General features: G+C 41.4%; 1 protein-coding gene across 1 annotated transcript; it reads right to left on the bottom strand.

The window, feature by feature from the left end:
• Window positions 1-7,524: 7,524 nt before the first annotated feature.
• MYCFIDRAFT_89342 (uncharacterized protein) lies at window positions 7,525-10,249 on the bottom strand (the record flags this gene model as incomplete). The annotated part of the gene is made up of 3 exons (XM_007928251.1): window positions 7,525-7,661; window positions 7,730-10,147; window positions 10,229-10,249. The coding sequence occupies 3 exons, from the start codon at window positions 10,247-10,249 to the stop codon at window positions 7,581-7,583; spliced, it is 2,520 nt and encodes an 839-aa protein (XP_007926442.1). The 3' UTR covers window positions 7,525-7,580.
• Between the last annotated feature and the right edge of the window lie 9,826 nt (window positions 10,250-20,075).

Below are 20,075 nucleotides of genomic sequence, written 5' to 3'. Positions count from 1 at the left end.
ATTGATCGTCTTTCTTTTGCCGTGCAGGGGACAAGGGAAGGGAATTTGCCTTTCAGCAACGAGCATCCTCCTACTTATAAGTTCTTTCTCGTCTTGCGACGGATGTCCGCCTTCGTCCTGATTGTCCCACGATACTGCAGATGCACTTGATGTAACTGATGTATTGGAAGAAGGACTAATCTATGTAGAAGTCCGAAGATAGAGTGCAGCAGTTGCAGCCTCAGGCATCAGGCACGTGATGGACCCTAACACCTAGACATACACTCTAAGTCACCCCCTCAGCACGTGCATATCGCCATAGAATGAAGCAAACACAATAGCCATTCAGTTAGTAAAGCAAACAAGAGGTATTAGGTAAGCAGAACAAATAGGTAGACAAACTAGACTACTCTTAGGGTATCTAAATAAGGCCCTTCTTAGGTTATCTAAATAAGGCCCTTCTTAGTACTTAGTAGCTAGCTTTGCAGCGCTCTTAATAGCGGCCTTACAATCTACTAGGTTTAGTTATTTAATAAAGCGGCCGTACTTAATCTTGTTAAGCGGCTTAGTAAAGCTATCGGCTATCTAATCGTATATACTAACCTATTAGACAATAATAGAACTATTAGCAATCTTCTCTCGGATATAGTAGACTCGAGTATCTATATGCTTCGTACGGCTATTAATGCTAGTCGACTTAGTAATAGCAATAGTAGACTAATTGTCCTCGTATAGCGTAACTAGAAGAATATAGCCCTTATAGCCGATTTCCTCTAAAGAACGAGCTAAGGCAACTACTTCCTTAGCCCCTATAGTAAGTTAGACATACTTAGCTTCTATTAACGACAGTATAACGAGCGTCTAGCGGCCGGACTTATATAATAGAGGTCCGCCTATAATAGTAAAGTAGAAGCTACCTATTAAACAGCGTATAACTAGGTTATCGGCCTATAAGGCATTATAGTATCTAGCGAACTTAAGGTCGTCTTCGTTTAGGTTGCCTTAGAAGCGTATGCTACGGCTAAGGGTGCTAACTAGGTACTTAATTAGCTAAAGAAGCGCGGTATAATGCTCCTCGGTCGGGTTAGAAATAAATCGTAATAATAGGCCGGTAGTATAGTAAGCATCCGGCCGAGTAATTATTGCTAGCTAGAGGGCTTTACTAATACCCTCCTAATATTAAGTCTTAAAGGCGGCACTAGCTATATAGCCTTTAGGTACGCGTTAAATAGATGTCTTAACGTAACGAGGCGCTATTAGAGTAGCTAGACCGATACGGCTACGCATACTATACTTCTCGTAGAGCCTATTTAAGTAGGCGTCCTAAACGACGTAGATAGTACGCTTGTTACGGTCGCGGATAATACGCATACCGAGATAGTAGTAAAGGTCGCCTAGCTCTCGTATATTAAAACGGTCCTTTAGCAACTAAGCTACTACCTCTAGTACTAATAGAGTATAGGCGATAATAATTATATTATCTACGTAGATAACAATAATAGAGCCGCTAACAACGTGCTTAAACATACAGACGTCGGATATTATTAGAATGAAGTCTAGGCTCTTTAAGTACTTCCGAAGCTCTTCGTACTATAGCATTAGTAACTGCTTTAGACTATATAGTGCCTTTAGTAATAGGCAAACTATGCTCTTTCTACTACGGTCCTTAAAACTGTACGGCTATTCGACGTAGATCTTATGCTTATTACTAATAAGCGCATTAAGGAAGGCCGTTAGAATATCGTACTGCTTAGCCTCTAGGTCGTAATAAGCGATTAGTGCAAATAGCGCTCGCAGCGTAGACGGCTTAGCTACAGCCGTATAGGTCTTATTATAGTCCTGTCCTTTAACCTATATAAAACTACGGACGACCTATCGAGCCTTAAACCGGCTTACCTTGCTATTAGCGTTACGCTTAATAGTAAACACCTATCGGCTACGGACAACCTTGCGACCTTCTAGCACCTCTAACTGAGATATATAGACCTATATATAGTTATCGATTAGTAACTTGTATTTAGCCTTATAGGCCTCCTTCTATTATAGCTAGTATAGCGACTAAGTCGCCTCCTTGTAGCTCTTCGGAATAGGAATAGTGTCCTTAGGCTTATTAGGCTGTTTAGTAATGTAGTAGGAAGCTATAAAGCCCTTTATATAGGCTATCGGCATATTAGCTATTATACGTCGAGTCGACCGCTTAAAACTACAATTAGCTAGATAGCTACGTAATAGGTTACGAGCTAACTTGTTACTACGGGTTATACGGGTAGAACGAGCGCCTATTATATTAGGTCGCTTAAACTCTAGTAACTAGCTAGGCTTACCCTTCTTTGCATTTAGATTAAAGGGCGGAGCTTAATCTTCCTTAGCTAATTAGAAGCTATCTTTATTACTCGAAGCTAGTAGTTGAACGTCTAGAAGGTCGTCCTCGATTAGTAATAGACTAACAACCTCGTCGGCTAAGTCCTATACTAGCCCTTCTAGAGGTTGTTCTTCTTACTAAGCTAGAAGTTGCTAGACTATACTAGCGGCTTCTAATAGGGGCGGAGGCTCGTTACTTGTAGCATTAAACAGAGCCGGTATAACAGACTCAATGCTAATAAACTCGCTTTTAGAAGGGTTATTAGGGTTAGTATATAGATCTATGCTATTTAGAAGTAGAAGGTTACTATCTAACTTAATAAACTAAATATCCTTAGAAGCGATAACCTTGTGTTAATTAGGTAGGTAGATTATGTACTTTCTAGAGTCTACAGAGCCCTTAGTATAGCTAACTAGCTTGCTAACTAGGCCTCTGCTGTCTATCTTCTTTCTACGAGCAATACTGTAATCGTAGGCAATTAACGTACAACTATACGCTCGAAGATGCTAAAGACGCGGCTATATTCGTAACCAATTGAGCTCCTTAGCGACAATAGTATATAGGCTTCCTCTGTTAGCGGTTAGCGTAATATTAAGGACCTATATAGCGGAGGCAATAGTATATAGCTATAGGAACTTAGGAAGGTTAGCCTATAGCATTATCTTTCTCGCAGTCGTATATACGATATAATTGCTAACCTTAGCAAGGCTATTCTAAGTAGAAGAATAAGGAGCTGTAACCTATAGTATAATGCCCTCGTCTCGAGCCTAATTTAATAGCTAATTTCCGCCGTATTTACCCCCTCTATCGAGTTAGTAGATCGGGATCGAGCAACTAGTCTATATACGGACGTATATACGATGTTCCTTAATAGCTACTATAGCCCCTAACTTAAGTAGGCTAGCATACTCGTAACGATAGCCTAACTTAGCGTATATAAATAGCATAAAGTAGCGTTCCTATAATAGACTAGGGTTAGTAATAGTAACCACATCTATACAGACAATATAATAGATCGTAGATAGTCGCACGCGTAGCAGCCGATTGTATTCCTTGTGTAATATAGCTATACGATAGGCAATACAGTTACGGAAGTCCTTCTTAGCACTAGCAATAACAATCTGACCCTTAGACTCTATTCTTAGCAGCTTGCGGTAATAAATATAGCTATATCGCAGATGCTACTTATCTATCGTACCTGTTAGCACCCCCTTCTTCGATAGAAGCGCAACAACCTAGCCGTTAGGACTAGAGGTTAGTATATATAGATAGGGGAGACTATTCTTTCGGTATGTCTAAGCAATAGTAACCTCCGAGCCGTTAATAATAGTAAATAGCACGCGCTTGTCGTTCCGATAGAAACAGCCCTTATCGGCAAGCTTCTTAGTAGACAGGAGGTTAGCTACTAGACCTAGCATATATAGTATATTAGACAACTTTATGCTGCTTATACTACGCTTATTAACAACCTTAGTCTAAGCTATACTAACTATCGTAGCGTGCTTCGTGTTGCTACTAAACCGGACAGGAATGTAACAGCCTTCGTATTTAATAAGCAATAAAGGGTTATTAACTATATATATACTAGTACCTAAGTCGACAACCCAATTAGTAGTACGAGTGCTAGTAGTAAGAGCCGTAGAAACTAGGTCGCTTATAGTGACTGTAGCTATAAAGGCGTAATTGTAGCTTAGGTCTAATAACACCCCTAGGGTAGCATTAGCCGCATATAGCCCCTAAGTACTATTCTAACTAGATAGCGGCTGCTACTAAGCAGTTAGTCTACGCTGCTACTATTGCTGCACCCCCTTCTTCTCGGCCTTCTGCTGTTTACGACGCAGTCGGTCTTCCTCCTTTAGGTAAGAGTACTTAGTATAGTAGCAGTTAGAAGGGTGTAACCCCTAACAATAGGCGTACTTCTTACGGTTAGACTAATAACTATTCTAGTTGCTTCTACCGCGGCCTCGACCGTTGTTATTGTTATTGTTTCCGCGGCTACTACGACCGCTACAGTTCGAGTTACCTCGACTATTGCTATTTCTATTGCCTTATAGTTGCTAGCGCTAGAGACCGAAGAAACTATTATATTAGGCCTAGTTTAGTTAAGCTACATTCTTATTAAGCAACGCGCTAATAATGTTATTAAGGGTACTATTATTAATAGTGTATTCTAAGGCGCGCATTTGCTTACGGCGTATCTGTACGAAAGCCTCGTAGAATAGAGAGATCTATATAATAAACATATAGATAGCCTAATACTAGCTAATAGCTAATTTAGTGTCCTTTAAGGCACCGAGCTTCTTCTTATACTTATTATAGAACTTCTTAACGTCCTTGCTATCGTAGCGAAGGGTAATGTATTCCTAGTAGAGTATAAATTTAGTAGACCTACCTTTACTAGTGTACTTCTTATATAGATAATCCTATACTGCCTTAGAGGTATCGAGTCTAAGTAACGACTACTAGATCTCCGATATATAGTTAGCGAATATCTACGTACGCGCTAACTAGTCCTTTGCCTCCCATTTATCTTAGCGGTCTTTAAATTGCTCCTATATTTTAGTAGATAATAGCTTAATCTTAGGCTTTAGGCGGGTCCCTTAGATATAGCGCTATACCTGTATACCTTTAAGGGCACCCTTAGCGGTATAGGCCTATACTAGATAATTCTCCTTATTCTTTAGCTTAGGGATGTTACTTATATAAGCGTTAGAAGTTGTAGGGGGAGCTATTACGGACAGCGACGGCGATGTTAATATAGAAAGAGACTATAGACTTGTCTTAAGAATATAACGAGGCCGCCGATAGGCGCGCCTACGTTCTAGTATAGCGGACAGCTAACACTAATATAGCGGATAGCTAGTTGAATCCTAAGGCATGTGCCTAGGTCCGTATATATACGCGGCACCCTATTTAGCGACTTCTCGCTTCTTCCGTAGACAAAACTATCGAACACACACTTTAAGTAGTTATAAGCCCTCGACTGCTACCGCAGACTAACTAACTAAACACCCTCCTACGCAAAGCAGGGGGTACGAATAAGACCTAACTAAGACCGACAACTAAATAGCTAAGCGCTATAACTAAATAGCTAAGATAGCCGTTTCCGACTCGACTACTACGACTATCGCGACTAGCGGCATTCGCAAACTCACACTTGCTAACTACTAGACTGTTAATTTAAAGGATATAACATTCGATAAGGCCTATACTAATCTACGCGACGATTGCCGTAGATAGCTTGCTTTAGACCTAATAATCTAGGCTAATATAGCTAAGAAGGACGACAACAAGAACACCGACAAGTAGTACTACAATTACTATAAGAAGAAGCATAGTCTAACCTGCTTTAAGAAGAACCCTAAACTAGCGCCTAACTAGTATAAGAATCTTAAGGCCGCTAATTTAGCTATTACTATACTAGAGAATAACCTCGACCTAGTTTAGAGCTAGCAACTAGCAAGAACTAGGCCTTCTAAACCGACTAAACCTAAACCGACTAAACCTAAACCGACTAAACCTAAACCGACTAAACCTAATACGACTAAACCTAATACGACTAAACTACGACTAAATAGCTGCTTTAAGTACCTACTTGCAAAAAGCAGGGGGTGTCGTAGCTACTAACTAAACGGCTGCTTTAAGCACCTACCTATAAGAAGTAGAGGGTGTCGTAGCTACTAACTAAACCGCAATTAATACCTACCTACTAGATATAGGGGGTGCGGCGGACTAACTAAATAGCTATCTAAGGGCAAGATGCCTAGGCTACTAACTAACTAAACAACTATCTAAGGGCAAGAAGCCTAGGTTGCTAAAACCGAACAACTATCTAAGAGTAAGAAGCCTAGGTTGCTAACTAAACTAAATAGCTATTATAAGGGCAAGAAGCCTAGGCTATTAACTAACTAAATAGCTATTATAAGAGTAAGAAGCCTAGGCTATTAACTAATACCTCTTTGTTTGATTTAAGCGACTTTGTATTTACTAACGTGCCTTATATATATACGAGGGGGTAAGTTAAATCCTAAGGTATATACCTAGGTCCGTATATATATACGGCATCCTATTTAGCGACTTCTCGCTTCTTCTATAAATAAAATTATTAAATATACACTTTAAGTTAGCTAATACTAATAACTCGAGTCGGACTAGCACCTACTAGAACCCTCGAGGGCGGCGGCGACGATAATAGTATCGGCGCAATTTTTAGTAATAAGCGCTAGCTACGCAGCTATCGGAGTAACTATTAGAATACGTAGTAAACGTATTATATATGTTAGAACCGCAGGGGGCTCATAACCACTTGATGTAACTAATGTATTGGAAGAAGGACTAATCTATGTAGAAGTCCGAAGATAGAGTGCAGCAGTTGCAGCCTCAGGCATCAGGCACGTGATGGACCCTGACACCTGGACATACACTCCAAGTGATGCAAGCCAAGACCCGTCAAGCAGTCCATCTCGCAGGATCGAGAACCGCTTCCACTCAGCATTGCGGCTTTCTCAGCTGATGGTGGCACCAACTCTGATTGACTTTGGTCAGGCGCGTGCTATAAGTACTCTTGACTGCGTTCCACCGCGCAGGCGCAGGAGCTGCTTGTCGGGGGCTTGAGCCGGTCGAGCTGAGAGACGTTTCGGGGACAGCTCCCACTGCAAGCCGAGCAGCTGTGAAAGGAGTGGTGGTGTGTCTGGCCTCGTGGCCGCCGCATCCTCAGCCTCGTGAGCCCCAGGGATATACAGACGCTGCAGTACCGCTGTGTGATTCACGCATGTGACTGACACGGGCGATGCGGCCGAATTTCGGGCGATGCGGCCGCACAACACTTCCACAGACTCTCACTCTATAGGAGCTCGATGATTCCTCGTCACTCGAACAGCTCTGTGTATGGGCGCAGGGTATCTCAAGTTGTGGTATGGCGGAGGATGAATATCCTATGCCAAGATTACAGTCCACCACCCAGTTTCCGCAGCGAGAGCATTCTCAGGACTAGGCGAAAATTCACCTTTATCCATGTGTCTGGCGAGCGAGCGGATATGGAGGAGAAGAGCAGCATCACGATGTTTGGCAAGATCTAGGGAAGAGCCGAGAAGGCTTTACTGGCAGAGCAGGAAACTCAAGCCTCCCTCGCTTCGTGTGTACAATGTGAGACCAGCGACGATCAATCCTCAGGGCAATGACATCGCGGAGAGGAAACCGACTTCATTTTGGTCACTCCGGGCATTGCCCATTCCTCTCGCTAATAGATGAAATAACTCTGCGTCAAAGGAAGCGTCTTCGCTGGCTCGGCCTTCATCTCAATGCCATCTGCCTCGACCATCTACGATTCCGTGTCAGGAAAACAATGCTTTTTCGAACATCACCATTGAACGGGATGGGCAAACTTACATATCTTTCCGGATCAACTTTCATCTTTGGCATGGCATCATTCCACTTCATGTCTGCTTTGCCGACATTTCTGCAGTTCTTGACGGCTTCAATCCTCTTCTTGAGACCATATTGCTTCGCCTTTCCATTGTCAACACTTGCTTTGCTTACGAACACGACTCCTGTACTGGCGATCATAGCGCCAAATTGAGGTCTCATAATGACAGGCTCCACAGTAGGGATACTGGCATTGGGGTCTCCCATCTGGCTCCATGCAATCATGCCACCTTTCACGACCTGAGCAGGTTTTGCGCCAAAGCATGCAGGATCCCACAGCACCAAGTCTGCAAGCTTACCAACCTCGATGGAGCCGATGACATGCGACATTCCTTGCGCGATGGCCGGGTTGATGGTGTATTTCGAGATGTATCGCTTGACCCGAAAGTTGTCAGTGCCAGTGCCTTCATCCTCGGGTAGGAAACCACGTTGCACTTTGTTCTTATGCGCCGTATTCCAGGTTCTCAGTATCACTTCTCCGCAGCGACCCATCGCCTGGGAGTCGGAAGACATCATAGATATGGCTCCTAGGTCGTGCAGTACATCTTCTGCTGCGATTGTCTCCGCGCGGATGCGAGACTCGGCGAAAGCAACGTCTTCTGGAATGTTTCGGGAAAGGTGATGGCAGACCATGAGCATATCGAGATGCTCATCCAGGGTGTTGCCCGTGTACGGTCGCGTGGGGTTCGTGGAAGATGGAAGCACATTAGGATGCTCAACAACGGAAATGATATCAGGTGCGTGGCCGCCCCCGGCGCCTTCAGTATGGTACGTATGGATCGTTCGTCCCTTGAAAGCCTTGACCGTGGTCTCCACGAAGCCGGACTCATTAAGCGTGTCGGTGTGAATGAGGGTCTGAATATCGTACTCATCGCAGACTGACAGGCAAGTGTCGATGGCTTTGGGTGTGGTACCCCAATCTTCGTGTAGTTTGAGACCACATACACCTGCCTCAGCTTGATCTCGCAAGCCAGTTGGGTCTGCATCATTTCCTTTGCCAGTGATACCGATATTGACAGGCAGCGAGTCGCACGCTTGCAGCATCCATTCGATCATATTGGTGCTCGGGGTGCAAGTCGTTGCATTCGTACTGGTGCTTGGTCCAGTTCCGCCGCCCAGGAAAGTCGTAATGCCGCTCGCAATTGCTTCGTACGCTTGTTGAGGGCATATCAGATGAATGTGAGAGTCGAATCCGCCATATGTGACAATTTTGTGCTCGCCTGCAATCACATCTGTCGTGCTTCCAATGACCATGCGAGGGTCAACGCCAGCCATAACGTCCGGATTCCCAGCCTTGCCCACGCCAACAATGATGCCATCCTTAATACCAATATCTGCCTTATAGATACCGGTGTAGTCAACAATGAGCGCGTTCGTCACGACAGTGTCCAGGGCGTCCTTATCGGCACGACCAGAAGCCTGACCCATGCCATCACGAATGGTCTTACCGCCGCCAAAGGAGCATTCATCACCATACACCGTAAGATCACGTTCAACTTGTATCCAGAGGTCAGTTGGTCCAAGTCGCACCCGGTCACCAGTGGTAGGTCCAAACATTGCGATATAACTTTCGCGGTCCATGGTATATGGGTCAAGTACCTGGTCAGCCGTTGGATCCTCCACGTGCAAGAAGCCGCCTGCTTTCAAACGCTCGACGATTGAGTCCTCATTCACGGGTATGCCACCGGCTGCGATGTCATTACCACCTCTGATGACTTTATTCCCCGCGATTTCTACCAATGTGACGGTTCGCGAATCTCCAGGCTCGAATCGCACAGATGTGCCGGCTGCGATATCCAACCTCATACCTCTTGCCTTCAAGCGGTCGAATTCTAGCAACGGATTTGTCTCAATGAAATGGTAATGACTGCCAACTTGAATTGGGCGATCGCCTTTACTGGTAACTTTCACCTTGATCCTCTTCCTGCCTTCATTGAGCTTTATTCGACCATTCTCGCCCTTGACTGCAATGACAGCACCTGGCATCCGCTCGGCACTCCAGGCCTCCAGGCCTTCGGCTGGCGGCCATGGGAACTCGTCCACCGGTGGTACAGGCAAGAAGGAGCCATACAGTGCTCTGTCGAGGTTGCCATCATCGGTAGCAATAGGGTTGTGTATCGTGACCAGATACGTTCCATTTCTGAAGGTGCCTTCTATCATCATCTCGGTGAGGGTATGTGGAACGCTAGGCAGGACATGTCGGCGACCAAGCAGCGTGGTGCCAATTGACATGAGATCGGCGACGGTGTGCTCGCCATCTCTGACAAGCTCGTGTAGGACTGAGGCGATCAGGGCGAGGGATTCGGTATGGTTAAGGCGGACACCGCGAGCAAGTCGGCGTTGGGCGAGAAAGCCGGTCTGGCTGATAAGCAGCTTATCGATCTGTACAATGCATGCTCAGCGAGGTTCTCAGGAGCGTAGCAGGCCAAGATGCAGTCTCTCGGAGTAGACCAGAACTCGTACCTCTTTGGGAGCCAGCTGCATGTTCTCTGCAAGATGTTTGCTAATGTTGTGTTATAGCATAGTAACCATTAGCGGGTAAATACTCAAATGGGACACATTGGCATGGTAATTACTCGGATGGGATCGGATTGGCAACATTGGCTGGTATTTCTTAAATGGGAATATTCTAGCATATTGGCATAGACATTAGCATAGTAATTACTCGGATAATAAACATTAGCACAGTAATTACCTGTATAGCATTATACTATTTTCATTAATTTCTATATTTATAGAGCCTTACTAAGTATATAGAAAAGCGGCAAAGAGAATTATACTCTAAGTAGTATACTCTAAATATCTTCTAACTAGGCACGCAGGTAGTAGATAGAAGGACATTACTAGGGAGTAGGGGAGGGAGTTAGGGGGTAGTATATAGGACAGGTAGATATAAGAAAGAGATCTAAGACATTTATATATCCGTAGCGAGTATCTATAAATATAGAAATTCTACCGATACTAACATCCTTCTACTTTAGCCTAGTTAGTACTTAAGAGATATTATCGAAGCTAGTAGCAAGTAGTCTACTCTCTCGAAGGCCTAGTAGTAGCTACGTATACGCTAGATATAGTAGAAGTCGTTAGTCGAGTATTAAGAGGATGTCGTATACTATTTCTATATTCGCAGCCGCTCGCTACGAATATAGAAATAGTACATTATTTCCGTTATAAACCCTACATATTAACGCCTACCTTTACTTTAAATAGGAAACTTAATCGACCCGTTTCCCTTTAATCGTTCGTTCTACTATTATTAGTTAGTAGAGTTAGGTACGGTTATATTCGGGTAGAACTTACTTACAACTATTGTCGCATAGAGCAACAATTACTATATCTATAGTAGTTGCTACTAAATATAGAAATCCTAATTACTTTACTCGAGCAATATTACTTCGCTATAGCCTATAGCTAATTACTAATCGCCTAATCTAAGCGTAAGCCCTATACTAAGCCTTACTATTATATTAATAATAGAACAATAGCGATAGGACTCTCTCGATAGTATAACTTTCTACCGTTTCTTCTTCTTCCTCCTCTTCCTTTCTTCCTATAGACATCGTATATACCCTCTTACCCTTACCTACGACAATACCTTATATACAAGAACTACGTTAACGGTATAGAAAGTAATATAGGCGGCCCCTTCTTCTCGCCTACGGGTGCTAGTTACCCTTTCTTTAGCTAGGTATAACTAATCGCTCTTTATTAAAAGCAAGAAATTAAGGACTAATATACCCTTAGAGCTCCGACGCCTACCGCCGCCGCACTAGCCGCCGCGCTATCCTATAAGTTCAAGTTTCTAGCTATTCGCGAGTCTAGAAGACAGTTATACTAATCGCTTACTTAGTCGCCGCGCCGCCGAGCATTTAGCTGCCGCCGCTACTACCTGCCGCTTAGTTAATACCGCTCGGTTCCGGGCTGCGCTCCTACTCCTACGCTAGCGCCGCTAGTAGCAGTAGTAGTAGTAATAGTAAGAAGAGTATAGACCTATCGAGTTTATTTATTAAGTTCGTATATACTAATAGTCTACGTAGCGACTAAATTATAGTCGATACTAGTAGTAACGACGAATAAGTCTTATAAGTTCTAGCTTTCTTTCTTCTATCGATTGTCTAACTTAGTTAGAGCTTATTATTCTAATATATTAATAGTAACGACGACGACGACGACGACGATAATAAGGCTAGGCCTCTCCCTCCTATTACCTCCCCCTCTCCCTCCCCTCTGCCTACTACCGCTGCCCTGCCTGCCGCCGCCCTGCCTGCCGCCGCCGCCTTCGTACTAATCGTCGCGCCTCCTAAGGTACTAACCTTCCTAGGCAAGACCCTAGCCGACCGCGCTAGTACTAGCACTAGTACTAGCACTAGTACTAGCAAGAAGCGCCGCGTTAGTCGTCTAGCGAAAGCTAGTAAGAATATTATAGTGCTTCGCCGCCTAATAGCCGTTAATTAGTAGTAGTCGGTGCCGGAGAGTAAGTAGCTTTATATATTAATCGAACTAGTATGTATTATGCTCTTACTAATAATGTCTTAGTGTTCGAAGGCCGCTAGAAGATCTAGTCGCATATCGGCCGCATTATAGAGATCGCTAGCCGCCGCCGCCGCCGCCTATATCTCGAGTGTATTCGGTCGGGCCTTAAGTACTACAAATACGCGACCGATGCCTTCGGCAAGCATCGTAAGTGTACCTACTACATTTAGGCAAATAATCCTTATATAGATCGCGCGTCGCCGCCTTGCCTATCGTCGGATAGCGAGGATAAGGATAATAATAATAATAATGTTAATAATAATAATAATTAAGCGCTAGGTTCTTTGTTTCTTTTTTTTTCTTAGTTTAGCTAGTTATAGGTTCTCGAGGCTACCTTGTCGAAAGACGAGGTCGTAAGACCTCTATAGTATATTATAATAGCGCGCTACTGCGCTATTTCAAATAAAAGTTTACTATCTAGCGCTAGCCGCTATTACTACTAATCGTCGTATCCTCTCTCTTATCTACTATTATAGTTAGCTAGTATGCGCTATACTGTATTCCTTATTATATATCTAAGCAGCGCTAATTCGATTGAATTTCTATATTTAGTTAGCTATATACCCGCTAGTACCCGCAGTTATCGACTAATAGCGAATTCCTATATCTATAGGAAGGTAATTCTTATCTAGTATTCCTAGACCTATAGCTATTATATCTAGTGCCGCTACTACCTAGACTTGTTACTTAGCTCCTAATCTGCTACTAGTTGTCCTAATCTTAGGCTATAGCTGCTCGTAATCTAGTTGCTTACTACTTGCCCCTCGATGTTAATACCGATAGTTTAGATTTTCCGTATTTATAATGTCTCTACTATAGATATAGAAAATCTAAATACGTTATTATTATTACCTAAGGCGATACTGCGCTAGTAACTATTTAACTATCCCTTTTTCGAGCTCTTTTAAAAAGAGCACTAATGCTCTCCTTCTTAGTAGTAGTCCGAATATTAGTGCGCTAAAACCGCTCCTCTAGGGATGCCTTATCGCTAAATAGCGCAGCTATTATACTACGGTATTACTCGTTAGCTAGGAAGATATTTATCTCTATATTTAGCGCAAACTGTACAGTCTAGCCTTCTTATTCCTTATATAGGAAGCCCTAGGCGTCCTTTGCAATATATCGTCGTCGCTTAGTATATACGCTATAGGTATCTGTCGCTAGTAGCTATATAGGATATTGCTAGTATATACTAGTTATCGAGGTATCTAGATAACCGTAGAATACTAGGTATCTGTATAGTAAGGTAAAATAAACTAGAGAAGAAGGCATAGCGCTTAACAAATGGCAGCGAACAATTAGAGACGAAGGGAAGATAGTTAAGAAGGAAGGGAGGACGAATGGAAAGCACTATATACTAGGGCAGAGGAGGTGCTAAAGGCGGAAGATAGAAGAACCCCTAAGAGGGCATACAGGATAATAATCTTAGAACTCCTTAGAGGACTAAAAGTAATCTATAGCTAGGCAAGCTACGTAATTACAAAGGTAGCTAATACAGTCGCAGCAAAGATTACGAAGAAACAACAGGAGATAAGCCTAAACTACCGCATCTAGGCAGTAGTAGCTAGTTAGGAGGCGCTAAAACCCCCGAGGACAGTAGTTAGAGTCTACATTACGGACCTATAGGAGCAAAAGGAAATCTAAGGACTTATAGGGAAAGAGATTATAGAAAGAATTGCAGTTAAAGAAGTAATTAGGGCTAGGAACGAAGGTAAAGGGGTAATTAAGCTATTTATAGCACAAGAGCAGGACAAAAAGAAGCTAGAAACACAAAAAGAATAGACAACTAAGATAGGGAAAACAGCAAAGGTCTCCTAATAGCAATTCATAATTATAGCCTATAGCATAATAAGAAGCTTTAAGGAAGAACAGGATATTAAGAGCCTATAGAGACAAAACTAAGCTATATGCCTAGGCCTAAAGATTACAAAAGTAGCATAGATTAAAAGGAAAATTGAAGAGACTAAGAAGCAGTCTTCCCTAATTATCTAGGTAGGGAGTATAGAGTAAGCTAATATAGTGCTAGACTAGGGGTTGTTCTAGGACTTTAAAAGATTAGAAATAGAGATACATAGAAGCAACTATAGGATAATGCAGTACTTCAAATATTAACACTATAGACACTTAGTAGCTAAGTATACAAAGACAACTAATACCTACTCCTATTATATAGGGGATTACTAGGTTAAAGAATGCAAAGCACACAAGGGAGAGGCAAGATACGCATACTGCACTAAAAGACACCCCTCTTAGGCGAAGGAATGCCTAGTAAGAATATAGGCAGCTAGGAAGGCAAAGGAAGCTAGAATCAATATACTAAAAAGATACATAACAAGCTAGGGCAGCTAGGTACAGAAGCAACCTAGCTAAGTGCTATAAAAGAGGTCTAGACAAGATAATAGGTTTATATTCAGGGCCTTACTAGCACAAGAGAGTTACTAGCAACTAGGGAGACTAAGATACCTTAACATTATAGGAAAGGAAGCAGGATAGACAAAGCTTAGTCAAATATTAGTCTAAAGTAAGGGAAGACTAAAGGAAAACTTATAGGGAAATAATATAGATAAAACCTAATGAATATCGCAACATTACTAAATATTATACAGTACAATGTTAATAAGAGCAAAGACAAGGTACAGAGGAGCTTCCTTTAAGCACTAAACCTAAAAGAACATTATATTATTGCAATCTAAGAGCCCTAGCTCAACCTATATATAAAGAGACTAGCAACAGTTAAAGACCTAAGATACTACCCAATTATCTACAACTAGGGAGCCCTAAGGATATACATCTATATTAGTAAGGAGATAGATATAGAAACCTAGCAGGCTATACTATAGGAGGATAGGGACCTAACATTAGTTTAAGTAGAGACATCCTAAGGTATACTCCAAGTCCACTATATATACAACCTACTACTAGACTTAAGAAGTAGTACCTAACTAAAAACCCTAGAAAGACTATCTAGAGTTATCTAGGGGAACACCTACTAAATCCTACTTAGGGATTTCAACCTCTACTACCCCCTCTAGGGCTTAGACTTTACCCTAGCTTACTACTTCCTAGTAGGAAGACTAATTGATATATTAGAGAGGGAAGGAATAGAAATTGTTACCCTAAAGGGACTAATTACTTAGGAGGCAAGAGGAAGCAGTAGTATACTAGACCTATACTTTGTATTACATCAGATTAGGAATAGGATTATAAGATATAGGGTTAACTAGGAGCTAGAAGAATTATTAGACCACTTCCCGGTGCAGATTGAGCTAAATGTCTAAGCTAATTAGGAAAGGGAACTAGAGGAGAAGCTTAACTAGAAAGGTGCCTAATAGGATAGGATTAGGGAGGAACTAGAAAGGGACCTAAAACTAAAGGAACTCTTAACAAAGCACCTCCTAAGGCTAGAGGACATTAATAAGGCAGTAGAAGAACTAATAGAAATCCTAAAATAAGTAGCTAGAAAGCATACCCTAGCAAAGAAACATTCACTATACTAGCAACTATACTAGACTAGTAAGTATATAAGGAAGGTTAAAGTAGCAAGGAAGGCTAGGAGGCAGTAGACACAAACCTATACCTAGGAAGCATAGGACAACTATAATAAAGCCTACTAGGAAAAGAAGATCCAGATTAAGAAGGATAAGATACAAGAATAGAGATCTATAATAGGAATAATTATAAAGAAACTAGAGGAGATATAGAGGATAGCTAAATAGGCAAGGAGACCTAAACAGGATAAAGATATACTACCACAATTCCCGGATATTATAGACTAATAAGGACAAATATAGACCACAATAGAAGGGAAAGTAAGAGCCCTAGGCTAACACTTCTTCTATAGAAAAGTACAAGCAGACCTATTAGATATAAAGGAGAAAGAATAAGAGACTCTACTACTAGGTATACTAAGAGACACCTAGGTCAAACCCGAAACTATTAAAAGGATCCTAAAGAAAATTCTAGGCAATAAGGCACTAGGAGAAGATAAGATCTATAACAAACTTCTAAAAGTATATAGGAAGGGGCTAGCCCTAGCACTAGCTAATATCTTTTTATAAAGCCTAGCACTAGGACACTACCTAAGACTATTTAGGAAGTCCCTAACAGTAGTGCTAAGGAAGCCCTAGAAGGAAGACTATACGCAGCTTAAGGCCTATAGACTAATAGCCCTACTTAATATAATAGGCAAGGTACTAGAAAAAATTGTCGCTAAAAGGCTAACAACCTTTACCGAGGAAAGGAACATCCTTCCTAAAGGCTAGATAGGAGGAAGAAAGAAGAGGTCAACACTAATAGCTATAGAACTAATTATAGAATAGATTAAGCATATCTAGTACTATAGTTAAAACTAGGTAGCAACCCTCCTCTCCCTTAACATCTTAGGAGCCTTTAACAATGTCTCCTATAAAAGGCTCCTATATATACTTAAACAGAAGGCTATACTAAACTAGATAGTCTAATTTATCTAGTCCTTCCTATAGGAAAGGTTAATATAGCTCATTCTAGGCAAATTCAAATCCGACCTAATACTAACTAAAAAGGGAATCCCCTAAGGATTAATACTCTCCCTAATCCTCTTCCTTATCTTTATAGCAGACCTACTCCTACTCCTAGAATCAAGAAACATATTAGCATTAGGGTTTATAGATAATACAAACATCCTAGCCTAGTCTAAGACAATAGAAACTAACTGCAAGATCCTAGAAGAGAAGCACTAGGAGTATAAAAAATAGGTAAAGAGACATAGAGCAAAATTCGCCCTAGAAAAATACTAGCTTATCCACTTTAGCAAGGCTAAATCAACCTATAATATAAAGCAATCAATCACTATCTAAGGCTTTAAAACCCAACTATTAGCAGAGCTTAGGGTACTAGGGATCTAGCTAGACCTAAAACTAAATTAGGGACTATAAGTAAAGAAGGCAAAGCAGAGGGCAGATGCTAATATACAATCTATCAATAGGCTTATAGCCTCTATATAGGGGGCTATATTCGAGAAAGCTAAAGTTATATATAAAGCAATTGTTAAGCTAGTAATGCTATATAGAGCACAGATATAGACAGCCTAGGAGAAAACACTAAAGAGGATCGAGCAACTAGTTAGCAGGTCCTAAACCTAAGGCCTAAAGAAAATCCTAGGAGCATACAAAACTATACCTATAAGGGTAGTAGAAATAGAATTAGGGATCCTACTAGTTAAACAATACTTCAAGGGACTAAGACACTAATATATAGCAAAGACAATAGAATACCTAGCCTAACAGACTATCTAAAAGGTACTAGACAAGATAAAAGCCTAGTGCATTAGGACTAGGAGGCGAGATAGACTATAAATAACTCCCTAGAAAGTCAAAGACCTAGAGCACTATAGAGTCTTAATAAGAGAAATACTAGAGAAAGAGCTTTAGGGACCAAATATAAGGCCAAAGGAAGATAAACTAAAGAGAGAGAAACAAAGCCTAGCAGAATTAATAGCTAGATACCTATAGGAGTAGGAATAGAACAAAACACAAGTTAGACTAGGAACCCTAAAGGCACTAATTAAATTTGGTCAATATAACTACTAGCTCTATAAGGACCTAAATAGGGCCGAGGCAAGCCTAGCTATCTAAATCAGATCTAAACATATTAGATTCAGATCTTACCTATTTAGAAGAAACGTCCTAGGAATTGAAAGCAGGGCTTACTAATATAGCTACTAATCTCAGAACCCTAAGTATATGCTGCTAGTCTGCCCTTAATAGTTAGAAGGCAGAAGTAATTAGAGACTAAAAGCAATAGAAAGGGAATACGACAAGCTAATCTAGAGTAAAGAAGACCTAAAGAGGATAGTAAAGTAGATTATTAAATAGGGATTTATACAACAATTCGCACTAGCAAGGGAAACTAAGGAGTAGATAAGAAGGAGGGAAGAAGAGGGGGAAAGAAGGGCAGGGCAGTAGGCAAGGTAGTTAGAGGGTAACAACTATAATACTAGTACACCCTAGAGGAAGGAAAACAAGGAAACGAGGAAGATCAACACTTATAAATAGGACAGGAGGGAGGTTTTTACCAACTAAGTTGGTTTCCTACCCAAAACAATACGTAGAAACAGACCTGTATAGGCCGAAAGGCACTACAATAGGCAAATGAAATATCTATCTATCTATCTATATACTAGTTATCCTAACGCTAAGACGACCTATAAACTTATAGATGTTGCTATATACCTCTTTAACTAAGCCTAGCTTTAAGTCTATATCCTATTCGTCTATCTTATATAATCTATATATATCGTCGGAGTTCGAGTTCGTACGTAGTAGCCCTACGATTATATCGGCGAATGCTCTTTAAAACAATAAGGCTTCCTCGTCGTCGGTAGGCTCGAGAGATTAATAGCTAGATTCTGCCTTGTGTTAGATATTCCGCGCCTATATAACCGTACGGCCTACGTTAGGAAAACAACTAAGGACTATAAGCTAGCTTAATACTATACTACTATATAGGTTGACTTAGATCGGGAGTAGCCCTCTCCGGATTCTCTCGATATAAACTAGTAGAGGGATATTATCGCGTATTATATTATCGTATAGATATTTAAATTCTTCGATAGCAGTCTTCTTAATAATACGCGTGCCGTATTTCTATCTTTACGCAGACTTTGCCTTACTAGATATATAGGCTATAATAAAGTGCTCGAGCTATAATCTAATGCTTACGCTTAGTAAGTCTAGTCGCCGCTGTACTATATTCGCTGCTTCGTCTGCAACCCTTTAATTATAGATTCGCTCTTCTTCTTCTTCTTGCTATCGAGCTCGATATTCTTCTATAGATGTTTATATTTTAGCTATATAGGCTTCTCTACGGGCTTGTATCTAAGCCTCTAACTAGGCTACCCTTATATCTAACTCGGTATCCGCTTATAGCCTCTTAGCCTATTCCTTCTTAATAAGTAGTTTATTAGCTTCGGCCTTCTATTGCTATATAACGCCTGCTTTCTTCTCTGCTTACGTTAGCCTAGTAAACTTGTCCTCTATAGTAAAGCCGAGTCTCTGCTCGTTTTCCGTAATTGTAGCTCTAGTATCCTCGAGTGTAAAATAACATCTCCGACTTCGAGGGGCTGCTTAGATACTAGTACGGGACGCTACTATACTCTGTTATACTATTGCGGCGCGAGTTATAGCAGTTGTCTTTACCCGTTTCTATAGGCCTAGACTAGTACTAGACGTATATACCTTTCGCTTCTTCGTAGCATTCTATAGACGGACTATTAAGTATCTAGTTAGCTTCTTCTTAGTAGTAGTATAGAACTTGTCTATTATCGCTACTAACCTCTGCTAAGAAGTAGCTATCCGGCTAATTCCCGACCGTACTATCTCTAGCCCTACCTCTTCCTCTTATTATACTACTCTCGTCGACGCTTGTTTATTTTACTACCTAACTTTGTCGAACTACTTACTCGTAGACTTGCGGGCCTTCGTAGTAGCAGCTTAGTTAAGCTTCTTCTAGCGTTTATTCGCTTTAGCTGCTGCTAGATCTTAGTCGACTTATATAGGAGGAATATCTTTACCGATAGAGATACTAGACTCGGATTACTAGAGAGCTTTAGCTATAAAGCGATCGCGATATACCTATATATCTCGAGCGGTTATAGCCTTAAATTGCTTTAGTATACGTCTCGTAAACATTGTATCGTTATCCGAGAAGTAATCCTTATCTTTACTAGCCTCTTATCTAAGTTCCCTACGCGCTCAGCGGTTAGTATTGCTTACATTAACTTCCTTTCGGTGCCGCTAGA

This window comes from Pseudocercospora fijiensis (assembly GCF_000340215.1).
Source record: "Pseudocercospora fijiensis CIRAD86 unplaced genomic scaffold MYCFIscaffold_4, whole genome shotgun sequence".
Classification (NCBI taxonomy): domain Eukaryota; kingdom Fungi; phylum Ascomycota; class Dothideomycetes; order Mycosphaerellales; family Mycosphaerellaceae; genus Pseudocercospora; species Pseudocercospora fijiensis.
This window is presented reverse-complemented; position numbering and strand designations above follow the sequence as displayed.